The 21,132-nt window shown below is 40.9% G+C and overlaps 2 protein-coding genes across 2 annotated transcripts; both read left to right on the top strand.

The window, feature by feature from the left end:
* The first annotated feature begins 10,920 nt into the window (after positions 1-10,920).
* On the top strand, positions 10,921-16,826 carry LOC119745455. Its single transcript, XM_038221809.1, has 3 exons — positions 10,921-11,174; positions 12,058-12,138; positions 13,444-16,826. Exon 3 carries the CDS (start codon positions 13,486-13,488, stop codon positions 16,252-16,254), a length of 2,769 nt encoding a protein of 922 aa, XP_038077737.1. The 5' UTR covers positions 10,921-11,174; positions 12,058-12,138; positions 13,444-13,485; the 3' UTR covers positions 16,255-16,826.
* An 868-nt stretch (positions 16,827-17,694) lies between these two features.
* LOC119745461 lies at positions 17,695-20,554 on the top strand. The gene has a single exon (XM_038221821.1). It carries the CDS (start codon positions 18,345-18,347, stop codon positions 19,215-19,217), a length of 873 nt encoding a protein of 290 aa, XP_038077749.1. The 5' UTR covers positions 17,695-18,344; the 3' UTR covers positions 19,218-20,554.
* The last annotated feature ends 578 nt before the right edge of the window (positions 20,555-21,132 follow it).

Below are 21,132 nucleotides of genomic sequence, written 5' to 3'. Positions count from 1 at the left end.
CTATATGAACCATTATACACATGAATGTATTGATCTGATAATATATGAAATATTGCGGTGGTTTTTTTTTACTTTCTTTTTTAAGAAACTGTGCGCCTTTGGTTGGAAAAGTTTAACACTCCATGGACAGCTGTAAAAATTGTGTTACTTTAATTAAACATGCGTATGACTTCCGTTAGTTGGGATCTCTGTTTTCCGGATGAGTGGAAAAACATGCCCGTTTAGAACAGCGCTTCTTTGGTGTGTCCAATTCAATAGCAGTTTTTAAAGGGGAAAATCATCAATCCCGGCCATTTTGTATCATCCTTTTTTATGCCGAAAAGGACTCGCATCAAACTAGGGAGAAAATCCAAATGGCCCTTAGGATCCCCGGCATACTAAAGTGTTCGCCATATCATACATCCTAAATCTTTTGCTTGCTTTCAGGCCTTCTTCGTAATGTATCTCTCTTTAATAATTCAGGCTCCGCCATGAGTGAGTCTGCTTTACAGTCCATTCATGTATCAGGTAGGCTTTGATACATCGTCAACAAATCTAAATACCATGAGAATTGACTAACTGGGCCATATTAACGCAGACATTTATTTCTTAATAATGTGATAGGTTGCATTATTGCGTAATTCGCAAAATCATGACTATCTCGAATATTTGGGCCGGCATAATATTAATGCATAATATCGTATATTACACTATGTTACATTGCAGTGGTTTTGCAATGCAGTACGTGGGTAGGCGATGCTTTGGTGTGCATTGCGTAATACTTTTTAAGCCGTGCAGAAATCGGCAATTAACTTGCCGTTCTTAAGTGAATTTTGCACGGGATTTTTTATTCGTAAGTTGGAATTCCGCAAAAGCAGACTCACAAATGACTGTTTGGTGTTGGAATGATCGTTCTAATGAACTTAGACATAAACAAAAATGTAGGCGGTGTCCCCTCCCAGACGCACGGGTATGACACTTAAGAATTACGGTTTTGAAGGTTGGACACCCCACCTACTCGCTGCCGCCATTAAACCTTTTGTGAGAGACCTCAATGGGCTCTCGGATTATATGGGTAAAATACGAACAAGGAAATATTTGAGAGGATTTCCGACCAAGAGGATAACACAGAAACGGCCACTATTAAGAGCAGGAATTTGAAATCCCCTAACAGACGCAAAATGCTCTGAATGTCGTAATTCCAGGCCATTATAGCAAAAGGGATTTGATTTCGCATCAACGCTGTTTCTTTCAACGGCCTCATAATGTACAATCTACGTAAAAGTGGGATGCAGAACAATGACTGAAGTGTATAATGCCAACCTTTGGAAATTGCACAACTATAGGCCTATTGGATTGGAAAAAAACTATTGCCTGTTGCAGCCGATTTTTTGTTGTTTACGCCATTTGCCCCTTACTGTTTAAAAATATGGCCAACTCCCAGCAATGGCGAAATTCTTGAAGTATTTTATTTTCACTTGGGTGAGCAGCTCTATGGGTGAGGTGAAATTATCGGAATCGTTCTTTTGCTGGCGCAGCCCCCCACTTTTTAGCGTCATGACCCGCCCCTAAAAGGGTCAGACAAAATGGCATTAAATTATTGTGCACTTGTTGAAGTACCGCCTATAGGCTATATGTGTTGGGAGAGAGTGTACCCAAAAATGCATATAGAGTCCGCCCCACTAGAGCACATAGGAAAGGGCGCGCAGTGACGTTTGTTGTAACTATAGGCTTAGTACTAGTACTTTTTTCCCGGTCGTCAGAGAGCATTGCCATAAAAAAAATGTTGATATTTACCCAACTGCATGAAGACCATGATTTTGGAAATTTCGGAGTTGTGAAGTGAAGCTTGAGGAAACTGAAGATCGGAAGCCTGCGTCTCCATCTTGTCTCTCAATATTTCTGACATCTTCATGATTTCCTTCCGACGCGGATACAGCCAAAGGTGTTGTAGCCTATTTACACCGAAGCGGCGTGTGAGAAATTTGAGAGCGCCTGCCACGTGCTTCTGGAAAAGATATAACGAGCCGACCGTCGCATCAGCAGGGCTGCACCACCATTCCTTGCAATTGGCATAAAATAATCATATGGCCATTGCAAATTGACATGTATTGGATATGTGTACATTCCACATGCACAAAGATGGAAATGTGGTCCACATTGTAATGTTTTGTAAAAGTGGATACACACAACAAAACGTATGAACCGCGGCGCGCTGGTCCGTGTCAAAAGCGCCTTTGAAAACTTAAATAACTTGGGGCGCCTCACGCGGATAGGGCGCCCCAAGAGTCTACCGGCATTCAAGAGTTTTTTGTAAAGACCGTACCGGTGTCACATGAAAATCCGACTCCTATGAAAATCGGACCCTTTTCCCTTTTATTGGTTAATCCCTCTCACGTGACCGGTCACTTTCCTAATGATCATACCTACGCATGCGCAGTATTACCAATGAGTCCGATTTTCATAGAAATCTAAATTCACGCTACACCCGAAAGCCGATATGTCGCGCAGACCCCACTGCTTGAAGCCTGCCGGTAATGCTGAGCCTGCATACTACCAAAGTTACCAGTGGCATCCCTACATGATTTTCTCGTGCAAATAGGGCCCATTTTTGGACCCCAATTTTATCAAATCTGCTCTTAGATAATAGCCCAAAAGCTAGGGAGATGATCCTCGGCTATATTCGCACGATTCCACCGATTTTTAAACAAGACGGTCTCGTTTTTTACAAAAAATTGTGGGGGGCACTTTTTATGCAAATTAACGACTCGGACGCGTAAAAAATTTTGAAACCCTAATCAAAATTATTGCGCCCGCTGTTGGTCTTATTGCGCCATTCTGATATATCTTCTGTCTAGCCCCCCCCCCCCCCCCCCACAGCCAACCCCCCCCCCCAACACCACACCGAAAAATAATAGTAATTAAATACTGTTTAAAATGTGCTCGTTTATTCAGAAATTCATGATGCATATTCAAACTGATTGGATGTTTCCAAAGTGTCTTTCCCATTTGCAAAAGTTCTTTTTAAAAGCCCATCAACCATTAGAGACACACTCTTGGAAAAAATTGTTCCGGTTAACATTGTTAACTGATTTCTTATGATGGGACTGCGGTTTGGCCGAAGTCAATTGAGCGTGATCGGCTGACTGATAAGGTTTACGTACAAAACCCCAAGCCAACGAGGTTTTTTGTATAGAAAGCTGCCGGACCACATTTTGCGAGAGTGTGTCCGTAATGCATTTTGATGCGCGCGGCCCCACCTGGCTCGATCTTAATATCTGTAGCCGGTTGCAATTTTCCTCAGTGCACCCCCCCCCCCCCCCCCCCCCCCCCCCCCCCCCCCCCCCCCCGCTATGCCACTGCCCTGAGGAGGGTAGAATCGGCGCTTAAAATATCAGTATAAGGAAAACCAAAATATCAAGCAAAGTAGCAGTTGGGTTTTTTTTTAGAGATCATTGACCCACTTGCCCCCCCCCCCGCGACACCCAGGGGTCAGGGGGTATTTGTCCACTACCCTGAAATATGTAGTGTTAATAATTGTCGGATTGAAAGTATGGTTTGGAAGTATTTTGTTTTGAGCCCCCCCCCCCCCCTTCATCCACCATTGATTTTCGGAGGCCAAAATGTCAGGAGAAAAAAACTGTCTGTCTACATTTCAGATTTTTGTTTGCTGATGAACCCTCCCCCCCCCCCCCCCTCCCCCCCCCCCCCCCCCTGCGAAATTCCTGCTTGGGCCCTTGTCGCCTGTTGTGATCCACGCTTTCGGCGCCTTGTCGTTTATATTTATCATCGGAAATATTTTCAAGGCGTCAAAATGCCAGTGTCTTATAAATGGACGAGCCATCGGCTGATATCACGCTGCCTACAATCCTGGCCAAATCTCGCTAAGCCCCAAACCCCCGACCCCCGTTCAGTGACGCGGTGTGTACTCCATCAGCTGGAGAGAACAACATTGACCGGGGGAGCGGGGGAGTGGGTGACCGTGCAACGCTCAGGAAGTGTCCCAACCATTTTGGCCGGGATTGTCTGAATGTACACTCCTTGATGTTGGATTTGGACATTGCGCGTAGTACGCCCTCAAATAAACCTCGTGAATACCAGGTAGCCATTGTAAGGGGTTAACTTTACGTTTCCCTTTAAATTGGGCAAAATTGGACTCTTCTGGGAAATTTTAAGTTGCAGGGTGATAACCTTGCATATTCATAAAAGCTTGGCAAAATTTGACTGTTCTTGAAAAAAAATCGAAATTGCATTTTCATCAAAAATCGGGCAAAACTTGACTTTTCTGGGGAATTTATCATTGCAAGGGGTTAACCGTTGCATTTTCATCAAAATCGGGCAAAATTTTTCAATTTTCTGGCATGTTCAAAATTGTTAGGGGTTAACCTTGCTTTTTCATCAAAGTAAGGCAAAAAATATTTTTCTGGGAAAAAATCAAATTTGTAAGGGGTTAACCTTGCGTTTTCCTTAAAATTTGGTAAAATTTGACTTTTCTGCGAAATTTGAAGTTGTAAGGGGGTTAACCTTGCATTTTTTCTTAAATTTGGGCAAAATTTGACTTTTCAGGTAAGTTTGAAATTGTAAGGGGTTAACCTTGCATTTTCATCATAATTGGGCAAAATTTGACATTTCTGGGAAATTTAGAATTGTAAGGGGTTCACCTTGCATTTTCATGAAAATTGGGCAAACTTGACTTTTCTGGAAAAAAAAAATATGTAAGGGGGTTAACCTTGCATTTTCCTTAAAATTTGGCAAAATTAGACTTATTAGGCAAGTTTATGTTTGCAAGGGGTTAACCTTGCATTTTTATCAAAATTGGCCAAAATCTTACTTTTCTGTGAAATTTTAAATAGTAAGGGGTTAACCATGCATTTTTATTAAAATTGGGCAAAATTTGACTTTTCTGGGAAATTTAAAATTGTAAGGGGTAATCCTTGCATTTTCATCATATTGGGCAATTTTTGACATTTCTGGGAAAATTAGAATTGTAAGGGGTTAACCTTGCATTTTCATCAAAATTGGGCAAGATTTGACAATTCTGGGAGATTTAAAATTGTTAGGGGGTTAACCTTGAACATTTATCAAAATTTGGCGAAATTTGACTTTTCTTGGAAATTTTGTAATTGATAGGGAGTAACCTTTCATTTTTTTTAATGAAAATTGGGCAAATTAGACTTTTCTGAGAAAAATTGAATTGTAAGGAGTTAACCTTGCTTTTCCTTAAAATTGGGCAACATTTGACTTTTCGGGTAAGTTTAAAATTGTAAGGGGTTAACCTTGCATTTTCATCATAATTGGGCAAAATTTGACATTTCTGGGAAATTTAGAATTGCAAGGGGTTCACCTTGCATTTTAATCAAAATCGGGCAAAACTTGACTCTTCTGGCAAGTTCGAGTCTGTAAGGGGTTAAATTTTGTATTTTCATCAAAATTTGCCAAAATCTGACTTTTCTGGGATATTTTCAATTGTAAGGGGTTAACCTTGCATTTTCATCAAAATTGGGCAAAATGTGACTGTTCTGAGGAATTTAAAGCTGTAAGGGGTTAACCTTACATTTTCCTTAAAATTTCCCAAAATAAGACTTTTCAGGCAAGTTAAAAATTGTAAGGAGTTAGCCTTCCATTTTCATCAAAATTGGCAAAAATCTGACTTTTCTTGGAAATTTTAAATTGTAAGAGGTTAACTTTGCATTTTTATTAATATTGCCCACAATTTTACTTTTCTGTAAAATGACAATTGTAAGGGGTTTATTTTGCATTTTCATCAAAATCGGCCAAAGTCCGACTTTTCAGGCAAGTTTAAAGTTGCAAGGTTTTAACCTTGCATTTTCATCAAAATTGGCCAAAATCTGACTTTTCTGGGGAATTAAAATTGTAAGAGGTTAACCTTGCATTTCATCAAAATTTGGCAGATTTTTGACTTTTCTGGGGAATTTAAAATTGTAAGAGGTTAACCTTGCATTTTTATCAAAATTGGGCAAAATTTGACATTTTTGGGAAATTTAGAATTGTAAGGGGTTAACCTTGCATTTTCATCAAAATTTGGCAAAATTTGACATTTCTGGGAAATTTAGAATTGTAAGGGGTTATCCTTGCATTTTAATCAAAATGGGGCCAAATTTGACTTTTCTGGGGAATTTAAAATTGTATTAAAGAGGTTAACCTTTCATTTCATCAAAATTTGGCCGAATTTGGCTTTTCTGGGTTATTTAAAATTGTAAGAGGTTAACCTTGCATTTTCATCAAAATTGGGCAAAATTTGACATTTTTGGGAAATTTAGAATTGTAAGGGGTTAACTTTGCTTTTTCATCAAAATTGGGCAAAATTTGACATTTCTGGGAAATTTAAAATTGTAAGGGGTAATCCTTGCATTTTCATCATATTGGGCAATTTTTGACATTTCTGGGAAAATTAGAATTGTAAGGGGTTAACCTTGCATTTTCATCAAAATTGGGCAAGATTTGACAATTCTGGGAGATTTAAAATTGTTAGGGGGTTAACCTTGAACATTTATCAAAATTTGGCGAAATTTGACTTTTCTTGGAAATTTTGTAATTGATAGGGAGTAACCTTTCATTTTTTTTAATGAAAATTGGGCAAATTAGACTTTTCTGAGAAAAATTGAATTGTAAGGAGTTAACCTTGCTTTTCCTTAAAATTGGGCAACATTTGACTTTTCGGGTAAGTTTAAAATTGTAAGGGGTTAACCTTGCATTTTCATCATAATTAGGCAAAATTTGACATTTCTGGGAAATTTAGAATTGCAAGGGGTTCACCTTGCATTTTAATCAAAATCGGGCAAAACTTGACTCTTCTGGCAAGTTCGAGTCTGTAAGGGGTTAAATTTTGTATTTTCATCAAAATTTGCCAAAATCTGACTTTTCTGGGATATTTTCAATTGTAAGGGGTTAACCTTGCATTTTCATCAAAATTGGGCAAAATGTGACTGTTCTGAGGAATTTAAAGCTGTAAGGGGTTAACCTTACATTTTCCTTAAAATTTCCCAAAATAAGACTTTTCAGGCAAGTTAAAAATTGTAAGGAGTTAGCCTTCCATTTTCATCAAAATTGGCAAAAATCTGACTTTTCTTGGAAATTTTAAATTGTAAGAGGTTAACTTTGCATTTTTATTAATATTGCCTACAATTTTACTTTTCTGTAAAATGACAATTGTAAGGGGTTTATTTTGCATTTTCATCAAAATCGGCCAAAGTCCGACTTTTCAGGCAAGTTTAAAGTTGCAAGGTTTTAACCTTGCATTTTCATCAAAATTGGCCAAAATCTGACTTTTCTGGGGAATTAAAATTGTAAGAGGTTAACCTTGCATTTCATCAAAATTTGGCAGATTTTTGACTTTTCTGGGGAATTTAAAATTGTAAGAGGTTAACCTTGCATTTTTATCAAAATTGGGCAAAATTTGACATTTTTGGGAAATTTAGAATTGTAAGGGGTTAACCTTGCATTTTCATCAAAATTTGGCAAAATTTGACATTTCTGGGAAATTTAGAATTGTAAGGGGTTATCCTTGCATTTTAATCAAAATGGGGCCAAATTTGACTTTTCTGGGGAATTTAAAATTGTATTAAAGAGGTTAACCTTTCATTTCATCAAAATTTGGCCGAATTTGGCTTTTCTGGGTTATTTAAAATTGTAAGAGGTTAACCTTGCATTTTCATCAAAATTGGGCAAAATTTGACATTTTTGGGAAATTTAGAATTGTAAGGGGTTAACTTTGCTTTTTCATCAAAATTGGGCAAAATTTGACATTTCTGGGAAATTTAAAATTGTAAGGGGTAATCCTTGCATTTTCATCATATTGGGCAATTTTTGACATTTCTGGGAAAATTAGAATTGTAAGGGGTTAACCTTGCATTTTCATCAAAATTGGGCAAGATTTGACAATTCTGGGAGATTTAAAATTGTTAGGGGGTTAACCTTGAACATTTATCAAAATTTGGCGAAATTTGACTTTTCTTGGAATTTTTGTAATTGATAGGGAGTAACCTTTCATTTTTTTTAATGAAAATTGGGCAAATTAGACTTTTCTGAGAAAAATTGAATTGTAAGGAGTTAACCTTGCTTTTCCTTAAAATTGGGCAACATTTGACTTTTCGGGTAAGTTTAAAATTGTAAGGGGTTAACCTTGCATTTTCATCATAATTGGGCAAAATTTGACATTTCTGGGAAATTTAGAATTGCAAGGGGTTCACCTTGCATTTTAATCAAAATCGGGCAAAACTTGACTCTTCTGGCAAGTTCGAGTCTGTAAGGGGTTAAATTTTGTATTTTCATCAAAATTTGCCAAAATCTGACTTTTCTGGGATATTTTCAATTGTAAGGGGTTAACCTTGCATTTTCATCAAAATTGGGCAAAATGTGACTGTTCTGAGGAATTTAAAGCTGTAAGGGGTTAACCTTACATTTTCCTTAAAATTTCCCAAAATAAGACTTTTCAGGCAAGTTAAAAATTGTAAGGAGTTAGCCTTCCATTTTCATCAAAATTGGCAAAAATCTGACTTTTCTTGGAAATTTTAAATTGTAAGAGGTTAACCTTGCATTTTCATCAAAATTTGGCAAAATTTGACATTTCTGGGAAATTTAGAATTGTAAGGGGTTATCCTTGCATTTTAATCAAAATGGGGCCAAATTTGACTTTTCTGGGGAATTTAAAATTGTATTAAATTGTATAGAGGATCAAAAAAAAATCAAAAAGTTATGTGCTAGTCAAGCTTTCAGGGATCGGTCTGAGCCATAACAATGCCCCAGCCAATCCCTTAGTTCTCTTCCGGGGTCTCGGTGTCCCCGACCAATACACACTTCCTTCCCTGTCCATCCATGTAACCCCGGAGGGCCAGTCACCATGTAAAAGCAAAGAGCTAAGGGAGGAACAGGGCGGCCCCTAAGCCTTTATCCTCCGAGTGGACCACATGCCCTGAACCTGTACGAAGGTGCCAACCTGGAACTCGTTGACAGTACCAGCAGCAGTGCTTACCGATTAAGCTAAGGTACTGTTGGTATTTAACGACGGGAAATTAAACATCTTATAATGACTGAATAGTATGCGTGCGTTGAAAAGCAAAAAGACACCGACAGGATTCGATCCCGCACTCCGCGACTTGTGGACTACCACTCTAACCACTCGGCCATCAGGCTTCCTTAGAATTCTCCTCAAAAACAATCTGTCTTAATAATAGGCGGAGTCCGCGGCGAAACGTGGAACACTGCTGTGTGCATCTGCTTTGACTCCATGGGCGAACAGAAGTCCATATTGTGGGCAGTAATTAGTCAACTGTTTTCAGTTGTTTGGAAAATTGTATACGGCAGCCTCGTTAGTCGTAGGCCTATAGATACGTGTGCTATAAACATAGTTTTCGTTACGGAACAGTGAACACTATTATTATGTAGGCTCTTTTTAAACAGGCATCAGGTGCGTTCAGGAGCGGATCCAGGAATTTTGGCGGGGTGGGGGATCAGGCCCGTTATTTATATCCGATCTTATCATTATTATAATTGTTAGCTTATACATACGGTGTGTCAGAGCGTGGTGTTGGGAGGGGGGTTCGACCCCTCTGCATCCGCGCCTGACTTCTGTGCTTTGTATTTGGACAGTTACAGATTCTCAACTCCGTTTATACTATTTCAACATTGTACGGACGTTTAAAAAAAAAAAAGGAAACGACGATTGTTTTACGGATTTGTTTACTAACGCTGAAAATTAGGCCTATATTCCGTTCGCTATTGCCAACAATCCTTCATCAGCCTGTTATCAAACATTATTTTCGTGAAAAAAATGATGTGCACGTTTTCATCCTTAAGTTTCAAAAAATGTAGACGAAAACAACATTACACCAGGACATAACATTACACTAGGGGCGCTGTTCACGATACCGATATGCATCCTTCATGATAGCGCTTCGATCGTATCCCGCCCTGCAAACAGGGCCTGCAGCTGGGGTTCTGGGCCGGAAAGTGCTGATGACATTCACAGAATCTTGTAAAGGAAGTGGGGATGGCATTCTGGGTAACTCAATCATGTTTTTAAAATTATGGCCAGAATTTCCGAGTCGAGAATTTCCGAATCGATGGAAAATAAAACCTTTGATAGCTTTGTTGAAAATTATGATTATTATTTGTTTTTACATTTTTATGCGAAAGGAATAATGCGTCTGCGGCCTTGCAAATTCTTTGTATATGGCTTTACTGACTTCCAGTAAGCAAAACGATTGATTTCGGGTGTGCAAAGTTTCCAACCATTCACTCGATGATTGGAACAAATAAATGACAAGATTTTTTGTACTCAAGTACTGTTCCACTAGTCTGAGGATCAGATGTCCACGTGCACAGCGCCATACTACGAACGTGACAGGAACGTCTGATATATCCGACCCTGCGTGCCAGCCAATCGGAGTCGACTTTAGACATTTGGACGTCATTTCGATCAGACTATGTGGACTAAGCTGTTCATTGCTCAAAACGGGTTACTGAAGAGTGAAGACCCAATAGAAGGCGCCCGCTAAATGGTGATCCGAGGTCAAGACGCAGTCTTGTTTTGCACAATTGATCGCTGAATCTGCGCGAATATCATAGACGCTTGTGTGCAAGCGGATATTCCTTAGACTAGTGGCCCACCCCCACATCATCCCTAACCCCTACCCCCCCCCCCCCCCCCATCCACCCCCAGGAAGAAAACACAATACGCGTTGTAAGTTTCAGCCGTTTGACAGGTTTTTCCGTGACGTGACTCTCACCGCCCTCATAGAGAACTGACTTGAGTCGATACAGTTTAACCTCGTAAATTCTGCGATGATGAATAAAACATTATCTGAAAATTCACCTTGCGTCATTCAAGATGTAATTGAAAGCGCCGGCATAAAGAGCAAGGGACACCATTACAATGCCCTAGGCTTAACACGGCCGGGATGAGAAGCGTAACAAAGAAGACGATATTGATTTTTGGGGTCAGACAGTTTATCCACAGGTGAGCGTTGTATTCAGCGCACGAACTGACTTAAAATAACAGCAGCATACGTACATGCATGTCCCAGCAACAAAGCGAATGCATGATTCTCCATATTAGTTCCTCCTTTCTTGATGATGGTTTGATGACAATTTTATCATCCTGTTCAGAAGTGTCTTCGTGGGCTGGAATTTCTTCCTGGCTGATTTGTAGACCGTCTTATTTCAGGAGCACAGAGGTATGTTGTACAATGGAGCTAAAAATGGATCAATGTACCATGAAAAAAACTCAAGATGTTATGGCTGCATCCATGCAGTGTTTTCGGCAAAATTACTTGCAAAATCGTTGTATTTGTCCAGTTTCCTTTCTACCTAAATGTGACTCGAAGATTAAGGTTCTGAAGACAACACCTTGTCGGTAATTGTGACAAGACACCCTGGAAACTCTCCTGTTAAGCTAGAATGGGTAGATTTAATATTCACGGCGTTAATATTGTCTAGTAGAGATATACAAAATGTTGATAAGTGATTCTAACATGGATACCTTCAAGCATCGCCTTGATATCATTGAACAAAATCATTCTGACAATGAAACAAAAACAAAACAATTATCATCTTGGATGCACTTTTTTATTTTTATGTTGTGCCTATGTGGGTGGGACTATTCATGACAGTTACTATTCAATAAGGTTTTATCTTTGTAAAGCAATCCTATTTAACGCTTAAAAATAATTCATTAGTTCATGGCGAAGGGGTACGTAACTAGAACGATCTTTCAAAGACACCTCATCAGGGCGTCCATTTGGCGGAGTTTTGAGTTCAAGAACGTTGAGTTGTCCGCGATTTGGGGGACATATTGATACTAGCTGGCCGCGTTTTGAGTTCAAGAACGTGTATTATCTTTCACGTGGATTATATTTATCTTTATCATGATCACATTATGTAAACTCTAGAGACCTCTATTATTATGAGAGGCAATACTCTCGCATTTTCTGGGATAACACTGGTTGATATACTAAATGCCGGATCCGTTGCGCAGAAATGTTATTTTTCAATAAAAGCTTTACAAATAACACAGAGCCTGATTGCCTGAGTTTTGAATTAATTTGTTGTTTATATTAGGACCGTCCTTCACATCAGAGGTCACCAGACGAAGGCGGCCGGGTTGCTGATTGCCGAAACGTCGTCAGAGACAACGTAAAAGTGAGTCCAGAATTTGAATTATAACTTGCAATTTGATGACGTTGACAGTATGAAAAATAACCTACATCAATCCACATTTTGTTTCAGTCGTTAATTATATTCATGACTATCTCTAGTGACATCCATCAGCGCAGTAATGGTAGCCCCTAGAGGTAGAGAGAATTAACGTCCACTAGTTTTTTTCTGCTCGAATTTTAAATTCGAAGCAAAACTGGCAGGTCCAGTAAATTTTCCCTATCTTTGAAAATCTATCTTAGTTTTAATTTTACAGAAACTCACAGGCCCTTTTAACTCTACGAGTTTCGGAGAGGATGCATCACGAAGTGTGAACGTGCATGTTGGTATTGCCCAGTATTGCATTCAATTGTTGGGATAATTAGAGAATGTGTATTCTCTTTTATTTGATAAACAACAATGTTGAGCAGAAAAATCCGTACTTATTTCTTATAAACTGTTTAACGAGCACTTTATACTCAGTATTGTCCGAGAGATTCCGAGAAAGATAAACAACCACCAGCCTGTTCGGTGGGACTTGAACCCACGACCTCCTGCATACTATAGTGCAGACGTCAGGAATTTGACATGAAGATAAAGTGCATATAACGAACGTTGGTGAAGGAAAGAACCCTTTACATGTACATGTACAATGTATCTTTAAAAAAAAAATACACTTGCATCTCCCAAAGCGAATATCCATCACTTGTTTTTGTTTAAGTTGCCCTCACAATCTCACATACATGTACATGCAGGGTGAGTAAAAAAAAACGAATCCTGAATGGTAGGACCAATGAAGTTTTGCCTGTAGCACTTTCAAAATCTAGGATATGAAAGCCCAGTCGTTAAGCTTTCGTTTAGTATCATTCAAATCACTTGCATACTTTTGAAGTTAGGGAATTTTTGAACAAAAACACCGTATTAAAGTTCTGTCCACGGATCACAAAAAAGGTAAGTGTTCTTTCAGCAAAACGAAAACAATTCAGAAGGATCCCTATAAGAAGTGTTTGCGTTTTGTGATCCGCGGACAGAACTTTAAAAGGGTGTTTGTGTTCAAAATTCCCTAACTTGAAAAGCACATGAGTGATTTAAATGGTTGTTGTACTAAAAGAAAGCCTAATGACTGGGCTTTTATATCCTAGATTTTGAAAGTGATACAAGCCAAACTTCATTCAAAAATGGGTCCTGCCATTTGGGTTTCGTTGTTTGTTTTTTTTACTTACCCTGTATATTGAATAGTAAAACTCAAAGACGATTTTATTTAATCATAAGAATTGATAATTATCAAAAACATTTTCTACTTCCCTGCAGGAACCTTCAGATACCTGACCCGCAGATCAGCTGCAAGGAATCATGGGCAACAAATTCAAGGTCTTCTTGTTGATGGTCATCTCCGGAGTCGCCAGCACGCTTTCCTACATTTACATCTTTGAAAACGCCAACCAGGGTCCTCGCCATTTTCAAGGATTTCTGAGGAAACCCATGAGAACGGCAGGCATTCGCTACCCGATTGCGAACATGAACACTTTGGATGCGGAGACCATGCACAAATTCCTGCAGAAAATTTATTCACATGGAGACAAGAATCGCACTGAAAGTAGTAGTTCTAACTACCCGAAGCGAAGGGATACGGATGGATACGGAGAGGAGAGTGACAAGCCACTCCCGCTGCCTGATAGTTCTAAGGACCTCGAGGCGAATTGGACGGAAAGAGACCATGGATCAGCGGAGGGATATAAAAAGGCCAGTGAAGAGGCCGTGCCGTCGTTAGTGGGTAGAACCATAAACAAGGTTGATGGTAATCGTACGGCCAGTGGCTCGACATCAGAGAAGGAGAATACAAAAGAGAATCGGACATCATCACTAACACAAAAAGACAGAGATGAGAAAGACATGTACAAAATAACTAACAATGTAACGAAAACAGCGGATGAATACGTGGAGGGGGGTGACAAAGTTTTACCGCCAGCAGGGAAGGATGATACGGAGGCTGACACCGCTAAAGAAAGTGAAGAAAAGCCAGGAGCTGTTGCAGGAAACAGAAACGAGAGTAACAAACTCACACTCTCGGCAGAGCGGGAGGATACAGTGAAAACTGCTGGCACAAAAGTGAGAGAAGACAGTGACCCGAAATTGGCGGAGGGGCCCCAAAAGGAGGGTGACAGGCCTCCGTCTTCACCAGTAGGCCTTCAACCAAACAAGGGTGCAGACGACACGGACAAGAAACTTACTGCAGGTAAAAAGTGGGACAATCCTAAAGTGCCAGGAAAAGAACATTATGCTAACGGGAGTGAAATGTCAGGAAATCCAAAACCGGTCGCGGACGGTAAAAACCAAACCAACAAGGCAATATCTCCACCTGATAACACCGAGTCTATCGCAGATGTAGGTGGCAACTGGCAGAAGACGAACGAGAGCAAGAAAAGAGACCCTCCGAAGTCTGAATCGCAAATCCATCAAGATAAAACTGCGAAAGCTGGGGGCAAATTGCCAGACGAACCCAAGAATTCAGGTGCCAGGAAACAGTGGGACAAGCCTCCCGTGAAATGGGACAAAACTAAACCAGGCGATGGTCAACTGACCAGGCAAAGGCCATTCAGTGAAGGTGCTGGAAAGCAGTGGAACAAACCCGTAGCTTCTCCGGTTGGCCTTCAAAAGGGCAAAATCAAAGATGGTAGTGGTAAATGGAATCCTGGAGACAAAAGACCAGCAGAGATGAAAGGGGGTGTCAAGTGGACAGCGGGGCAAGGAGGCAGTAAAAATACCGACACTGGTAAACCACTGTCTGGAGATCCCAAACCAGTTGCAGAGAACGGAGAGAAAACAGGCAAGCGAGCAGCATCTCCAGCGCAGGGTGACAAGAGTAAATCTAGCTGGATTTTGAAGTGGAAAGACCCCAAACTAGCAGATAGGATCAAGGATAAAGCCAAGCCCGCACCTGTCCAGGGCAAATGGGATAAATCGGGTCTTGGCAAAGCGACAGTCCAAGACTCGAAGACCGTTCAGGGAACCGGAAACCAGAGTGGTAAGCCCGCTACAACAGTAAAACAAGGAGATCAAGTAGGCACTGGTAAATCGAATGGAAATCAGAAATCCATGGCTGGAAACGAGGGGGACAAGCAAGAGCATTGGAATTGGAACAAAAATGGCAATTCTTCCTCTCCCGTATCGGCAAATAAAGCTGGCGGTGGTAGGTCTAACCCTCCTTTGACTGTAGGAAACACAAAATCGGTTTCCAAGAATGGTACCGTAGACAAGGGTGGTAACCCAATGATAACACATGACTTTAACCTCGTGTTGAATGAACCAATGGCGTGCAAGAAAGCCGACGGCGTCAACAAAGCAGTGTTCCTATTGGTTCTCGTCGTCACCACTCACGAGAAAAGTGACGTTCGGCAGACAATCCGTGAAACATGGGCCCGCCCCGGCGAAGTGATGGGGAAGACAATTGTTGTTCTATTTATGCTGGGCCAAAGTACAAACAGTACCCTTCGCGAGATCGTTCAAAAGGAGAGTGACCAATACCACGACATTCTAATGGAGGACTTCGTGGAGAGTTACAAAAACCTCACCCTAAAGACGATGATGGGTATGAGGTGGGCGGGTGAATACTGCCCGCAAGCGGCGTACGTCATGAAAACGGACGACGACATGTACGTAAATCGCGAGAATCTCGCGAGACTCCTCGCGAGTCCAACGACGCCTACGAAACGGTTCATGACCGGTCACGTGTTCGAGGCTATGCCGCCGATTCGCGAAAGCACCAAGAAAAACTACATGCCGGTGGAAATGTACGGGGAGCAGAAATATCCTCCCTACTGCGCAGGCGCGGCTTACGTCATGTCAGGTGACCTCCCCGCGCTGGTTTTCAACATGGCTACCCTCAGTCCAAAATATATTCACATCGAAGACGTGCTAGTAGGGATTTGCCTGAGAAAAGTCGGCATTAAGCCAGTTCATAACAGTGGATTCAGGCACAATGCCATGCCTTTTATTCCCTACTCATTTTGCGAGTACCGAAACGTTATTACCATGCACGGAGCAACCATATCAGACATGATGTCTATTTGGAATGGCCAAAATGTCCATCAAAGCAACGAGACGTGTAATCAAAAGAATTAAAAATAACACAGTGGTAGTGTAAAACAAAATTACTTCTTTTGATCCGAAATAACTCTGTTGTTAACAAATGGAATTACATTGTAAACCAAAATAAATCAAGTGAACAATGCATGACAAATATCATGGAGCGAGTTTCATCAGCTTTGTGCAAGAGGGTGATATTTAAACTTTTAAGACTAAATTCCTCTTTTGCCTTCTCATTCCCAATCGCTTCTGATAATTATTGTAGATCTGTATATAAAAAATGCCCATTATAAACTACAATATGATATCAAATAATACTTTTAATGAGTGACAAACCTGTTCAATCCCCACTTTTGGGGTCACAAATAATTATTATCTCAAACAGTATTACCTAAACGCCTTACCAATCATTTGCTGTATGGAATTCCTGACCAAAAAAAATGTTCAATCTATTTTTAAAATTCCATAAATTCTCTTAAAAGCTATCCTAAATACTCAAATATTAATATGATTTTTCACACACCTTTGGGGTAGGGTTAAAAGAAAACAAATACAGCCTGTGTTGAGTACTAATGATTCATAAGCAAATAAATTAAAGTGAATAATGACTGATGTCTCTTGAATTGTTACTTGTTCGCGTTCCTTTGAAATGGTTCCATTTTCGTCGGGGGTAACTCAGCCCCCCCCCCCCTTTTTAAATATAAGTCACAGAAATTTAATGAACAGTTAGCGTGATAGTAGTCTTGGCACAAGACGTCAGTGATCAAGAGCGATAGTTGCATTGTTGTGAAGCGCCCTTGCATAATTGTGTGTTTACTTTCTCTCACTAACGTCTTGGTCATTTCGTAGCAATGGGGGCGGGGCCATTTTATGTAAATAGATCGTCTGAATAAATTTGAACAAACACAGTTCCTTTTTGTAGCTCCATGCTTGATCACCGCAGTACAGCGCGTATGTTTACAACCGTTGGGCGAGCCATTGATTCATTTTCTCGATCACTGATCGGTTCCCTGGGAAAGCTTAGGGGAAAAAAAGTAAAAACGCTGAAACGAAATGGCCAAGACGTTTTGCGAGTAGGCCTGCTGGTCATTGTTGTGCCATTAGAGGGCTCGATGCACCATCCACTAGCGTCCTGGGCCAAGACTAGCGTGATAGCTGAATTCATCGACGTCATAAACCATCTCAAAAAGCGGCCAAAACGGCTGTTTAAAAATCTTTATAATTTTTTTCTTCCGAATAATGACAAAAATAAGGAAGATATCTGAGACCTATAAGTAATTTTTACACTTCAATATTTAAGGTTTGTGATTATTGGGCCACATTCCGAACAACTTCGTTATAACCGGAGAATCTCATGTAGCGCTTAATATGCATATCAGGGGCGGATCCAGCTTTGTCTCAAGGGGGCGGGTTAACAGGTTTGTGATCTTCTATTTAGTGCATACCCCCCCCCCCCTTTTAAACTGCGGCCTTTAAGGAGGGGGGGGGGGGACACCACGGAATTCCCACTCCCGACTCCCGTACGTACGTAGACTTGCATATTGTTTATGATGACCAAGAAAGTTCCAAGGCTGCCTTTTGTTCGGCTGCTAAAACAACCTGGTCACACAATAAGCGCAACCGCTGTGCAAACTATCCAAAGAATGTTCATGAAATTCTCGTAACAAAAGATCCACTTAGGCGAAAACAATTTCGTCCTACTTTTCCAACTCAAAAACGGGCGTTATTATCCCACTAACGAATGAAAAACAGAGCTCTGGCATTCACGCAAACAAAAGAGAGTTTGTAGGTCAATGGTTGTGTCAATGTCGCATTTCAAGGCATTCAGAGGCGACTGAAGTCACGTACAACTCGTGTGCGTGGGATCGTTGGTAAGTTTGTAGCAGTTGCTGAACGACAACAATAAATATTTGTGTAACCGTCGCTGAAAACATTTTTCAGATCTCACAGAATCTTCTAGAACTCGGTCAAACTGTTTATAAACTCGTCTTCTGTCCGCTGTCCGCTACACATAATCGTGAGCTGTTGCTGTAAAAGTTTAAACATCATTTTAACAGTGAAGTTTATCTGACATTTGCTAATTATTGTAAAGACTTACAAATTACTTAGGGATCAACACTGTAACCATGTCTTTAAGCTCGGGAAGTCCATTGCAGACTGAGGCGTTCAAGCAACACGTTCGGCGTCACTGTGAGCAGAAACTGGCAGAGGGCTTGCCGACCTCTTCCCCACATGCTAATCGTCTACACCCAGCGTCCGGTCCTCGGTTTCAGCTCCACGAACAACGCCGGTCCAGCGATGGTCAGCTACCGCCGATGTTTCCCAGCAAGGGCGTCCCAATTGGGTCAACACGTGGTTCCCAGCAGTTCGTCCCAAAGACAAAAAGCGGTGGTGTGAAACCGCCTGTCGGCGACGTACGACGGTCTAGCGATGGCCAGTTACCGCCGATGTTTCCGGTGAACGACGGTCAGATATTCGTTGGACCTCCACCCGCGATGATGCCCCGTCAGATTAAGCCAATAAGAGGCACCGACCCTGTATTCGACGCCGAGTTACGTAGGTCAAGTGACGGTCAACTGCAACCGAAGTCTTCCACCAAGGACCCTTTTAAGGGTCCTCCAACTATGATGATCCCCAAGCATATCCAGCAGCAGAGCGGCAGTGCCGAGGTGCAAGTGAGTCCCAAGGAGTTCCGGGTGGACGTGGATGTTGCCGCGTACGCGCCGGAGGAACTGGCCGTCAAGATCGTGGGAGACCACGTCGTCATTAAGGGCAAACACGCCGAGGGGAGCCCGGGGGAAAAGGCCAATGTCACCCGGGAGTTCAGCCGCCGGTACACGCTGCCCGAAGACGTCATTGTGGAGGATGTCTCGGTGTTTTTGGCCAAGACTGGGAAGCTGAGCGTCAAGGTGCCTCGACGGATGAAAGATCATGACGAAAAACACGCAGCGGAAAAACACACAACGGAAAGGAAAAGCAAAGTCAAGTTTAAAGAATGACTTAAGGTGATCTAGAAAAAAACGAACAAGACGTCTTTCTGACTATCCGATGCGATGTTGTACATGTACTGTAATCGGTATTAGCCTCTAGCTTTTGAGCAATGTGGATGTTTTTTTTTTGGCTTGTTGAATGCGCAGATAGTTTCTATTAAAACAATTATTCCTTGTTATAATTTCTAGTACTCAGTGAAGTCTAAATAGAGGAAGAGCAGGAACGAAAATTTGCAGAAACTTTATGTTCCGTTTTTCCATAATAACGCCAATCATTTCGGCATAATACATGTGCAGTCGACTCTCGTCGTTAATACGAGGTCCTCGGGACTAAATATGACAATAGCTCTTATTAAGCGACAAGCATTTTTCGCGCACTCGCCAACATGCATCATGGATCGTTCATGTAGCTCATGCATAGGCCACATGCTCTTGTTGAAATTGCAATGAATTTGCCTTCAAAAGTTAAATCATGTTCTCCGAAATCTCGTCTTAACTGTGCTCGTATTAACGAGAGTCGACTGCAGAAGCATAAGGAATCGCATTCACAGCGAGTCAAAGTTCTTATTTGTAAGATGGTTAATAACAGCTGCAGACATAAATTTAGTGAGAGACTCTAGTTTGAACCAATGTTCATCAGGAACACTGTTCCACATCCTTACTAACCTAGGAATAAAGCATTGTTGATGTATGGCAGGTATAGGAAAAGTTAGGGAGTGGTTATGTGCAGCAGATGCAAGATATGTCTTAAGTTGAAAGGTTCATCTGGGGCAGGCCTGCACAGGTTTTAGATGGAACTAAATGCCGCTCTTTACACTAACGGTCTTCAACATTTCTCATATTGGTCAGTGGCTGAAGGTTTTTAAGCTCTGACAGGAGCTTTAACATGTCACTTGGTGGTTGGTCGTGGTGTCTGTCTGTCTGTCCCTCCCCGAAAATTGACCAAAAGTATGGTGTTCCATATGTGCCATTGACGCCACATTTTTAGGCATTGCATTTTTAAGCTGTGGCAGGGATCATTTTGATCGATTTCATGCAAGACCTTCACGCAAGACTTCTTGCAACACGGCCAGAGCTTATTGTGCACTCGCACTTGTTTTAACAAAAAGAAAATTGCATTGCTTATGTCTAGACCATAGTGCCAAGGCAAGCAAAGCAAGATCACAGAGACCGTGTGAATGCATGACTAACCAACACAATTGCATAAAACTGGTAATTATGAGGGTAAATTAAGCAAATTTATTATTCAAATTCTCATCCAATGTTTACATCAAGTTGTAGTAGGGAGCAAAGCAGTGAAACATTAAATCTACTGACTTTCAATAGTTGGCTCAATGGACAAATTATATTTGGAGCCAGACTTCACATTTCATTCCGAGTCATTCATTTTTTTTTTTAAGATGGATGTGCTAAACAACAATTGCACTATTTTAAGACAACTTGTTCCTCTCCACCCTTACCAATTCAACAACCGCATTTTTGGGGTTGGACACATTCACAGCGTAAACATGTGCAAACCACATAATTCCACACACTAATTAAATGGTATGAGAAATCCCACCACATGATACTACAAGTTATTATAAGGTCTTCCATCGTAGTAAACTGTTGGCCAAAGTGATTTACAGTGAAATCTCGATAAGTCAAACTCTGATAACTCAAAACTGAAAGAATTCCATACAAGGCCACCACTCAGACCTCCTGCACAAAGTCTATGGGCCATGACAGAAAAAGTTATATTATTAAAGAATTTTGCACTCCTAAAATAGTGTTTCTTCATCAGATTTACAATTTTCAGTACTTTCAGGTCATATTAAGGAATTTGAGTGGTGGCCTTGTATGGAATTCTTTCCACTCAAAACTCTGTTTAAAGTCAAAATTCGAACCTGTTCCCTTGAGGTTTGACTTGTCAAGATTTCACTGT

The sequence above is a fragment of the Patiria miniata genome, unplaced genomic scaffold, assembly GCF_015706575.1.
Source record: "Patiria miniata isolate m_02_andy unplaced genomic scaffold, ASM1570657v1 HiC_scaffold_12, whole genome shotgun sequence".
Taxonomy (NCBI): Eukaryota; Metazoa; Echinodermata; class Asteroidea; order Valvatida; family Asterinidae; genus Patiria; species Patiria miniata.
Note: the sequence above shows the minus strand (reverse complement) of the source record. Positions and strands in the feature narration are given on the sequence as shown.

Coding starts and splice junctions, on each gene's coding strand:
- LOC119745455 (XM_038221809.1), top strand. CDS start 13,486: ATGGGCAACAAATTCAAGGTCTTCTTGTTGATGGTCATCTCCGGAGTC.
- LOC119745461 (XM_038221821.1), top strand. CDS start 18,345: ATGTCTTTAAGCTCGGGAAGTCCATTGCAGACTGAGGCGTTCAAGCAA.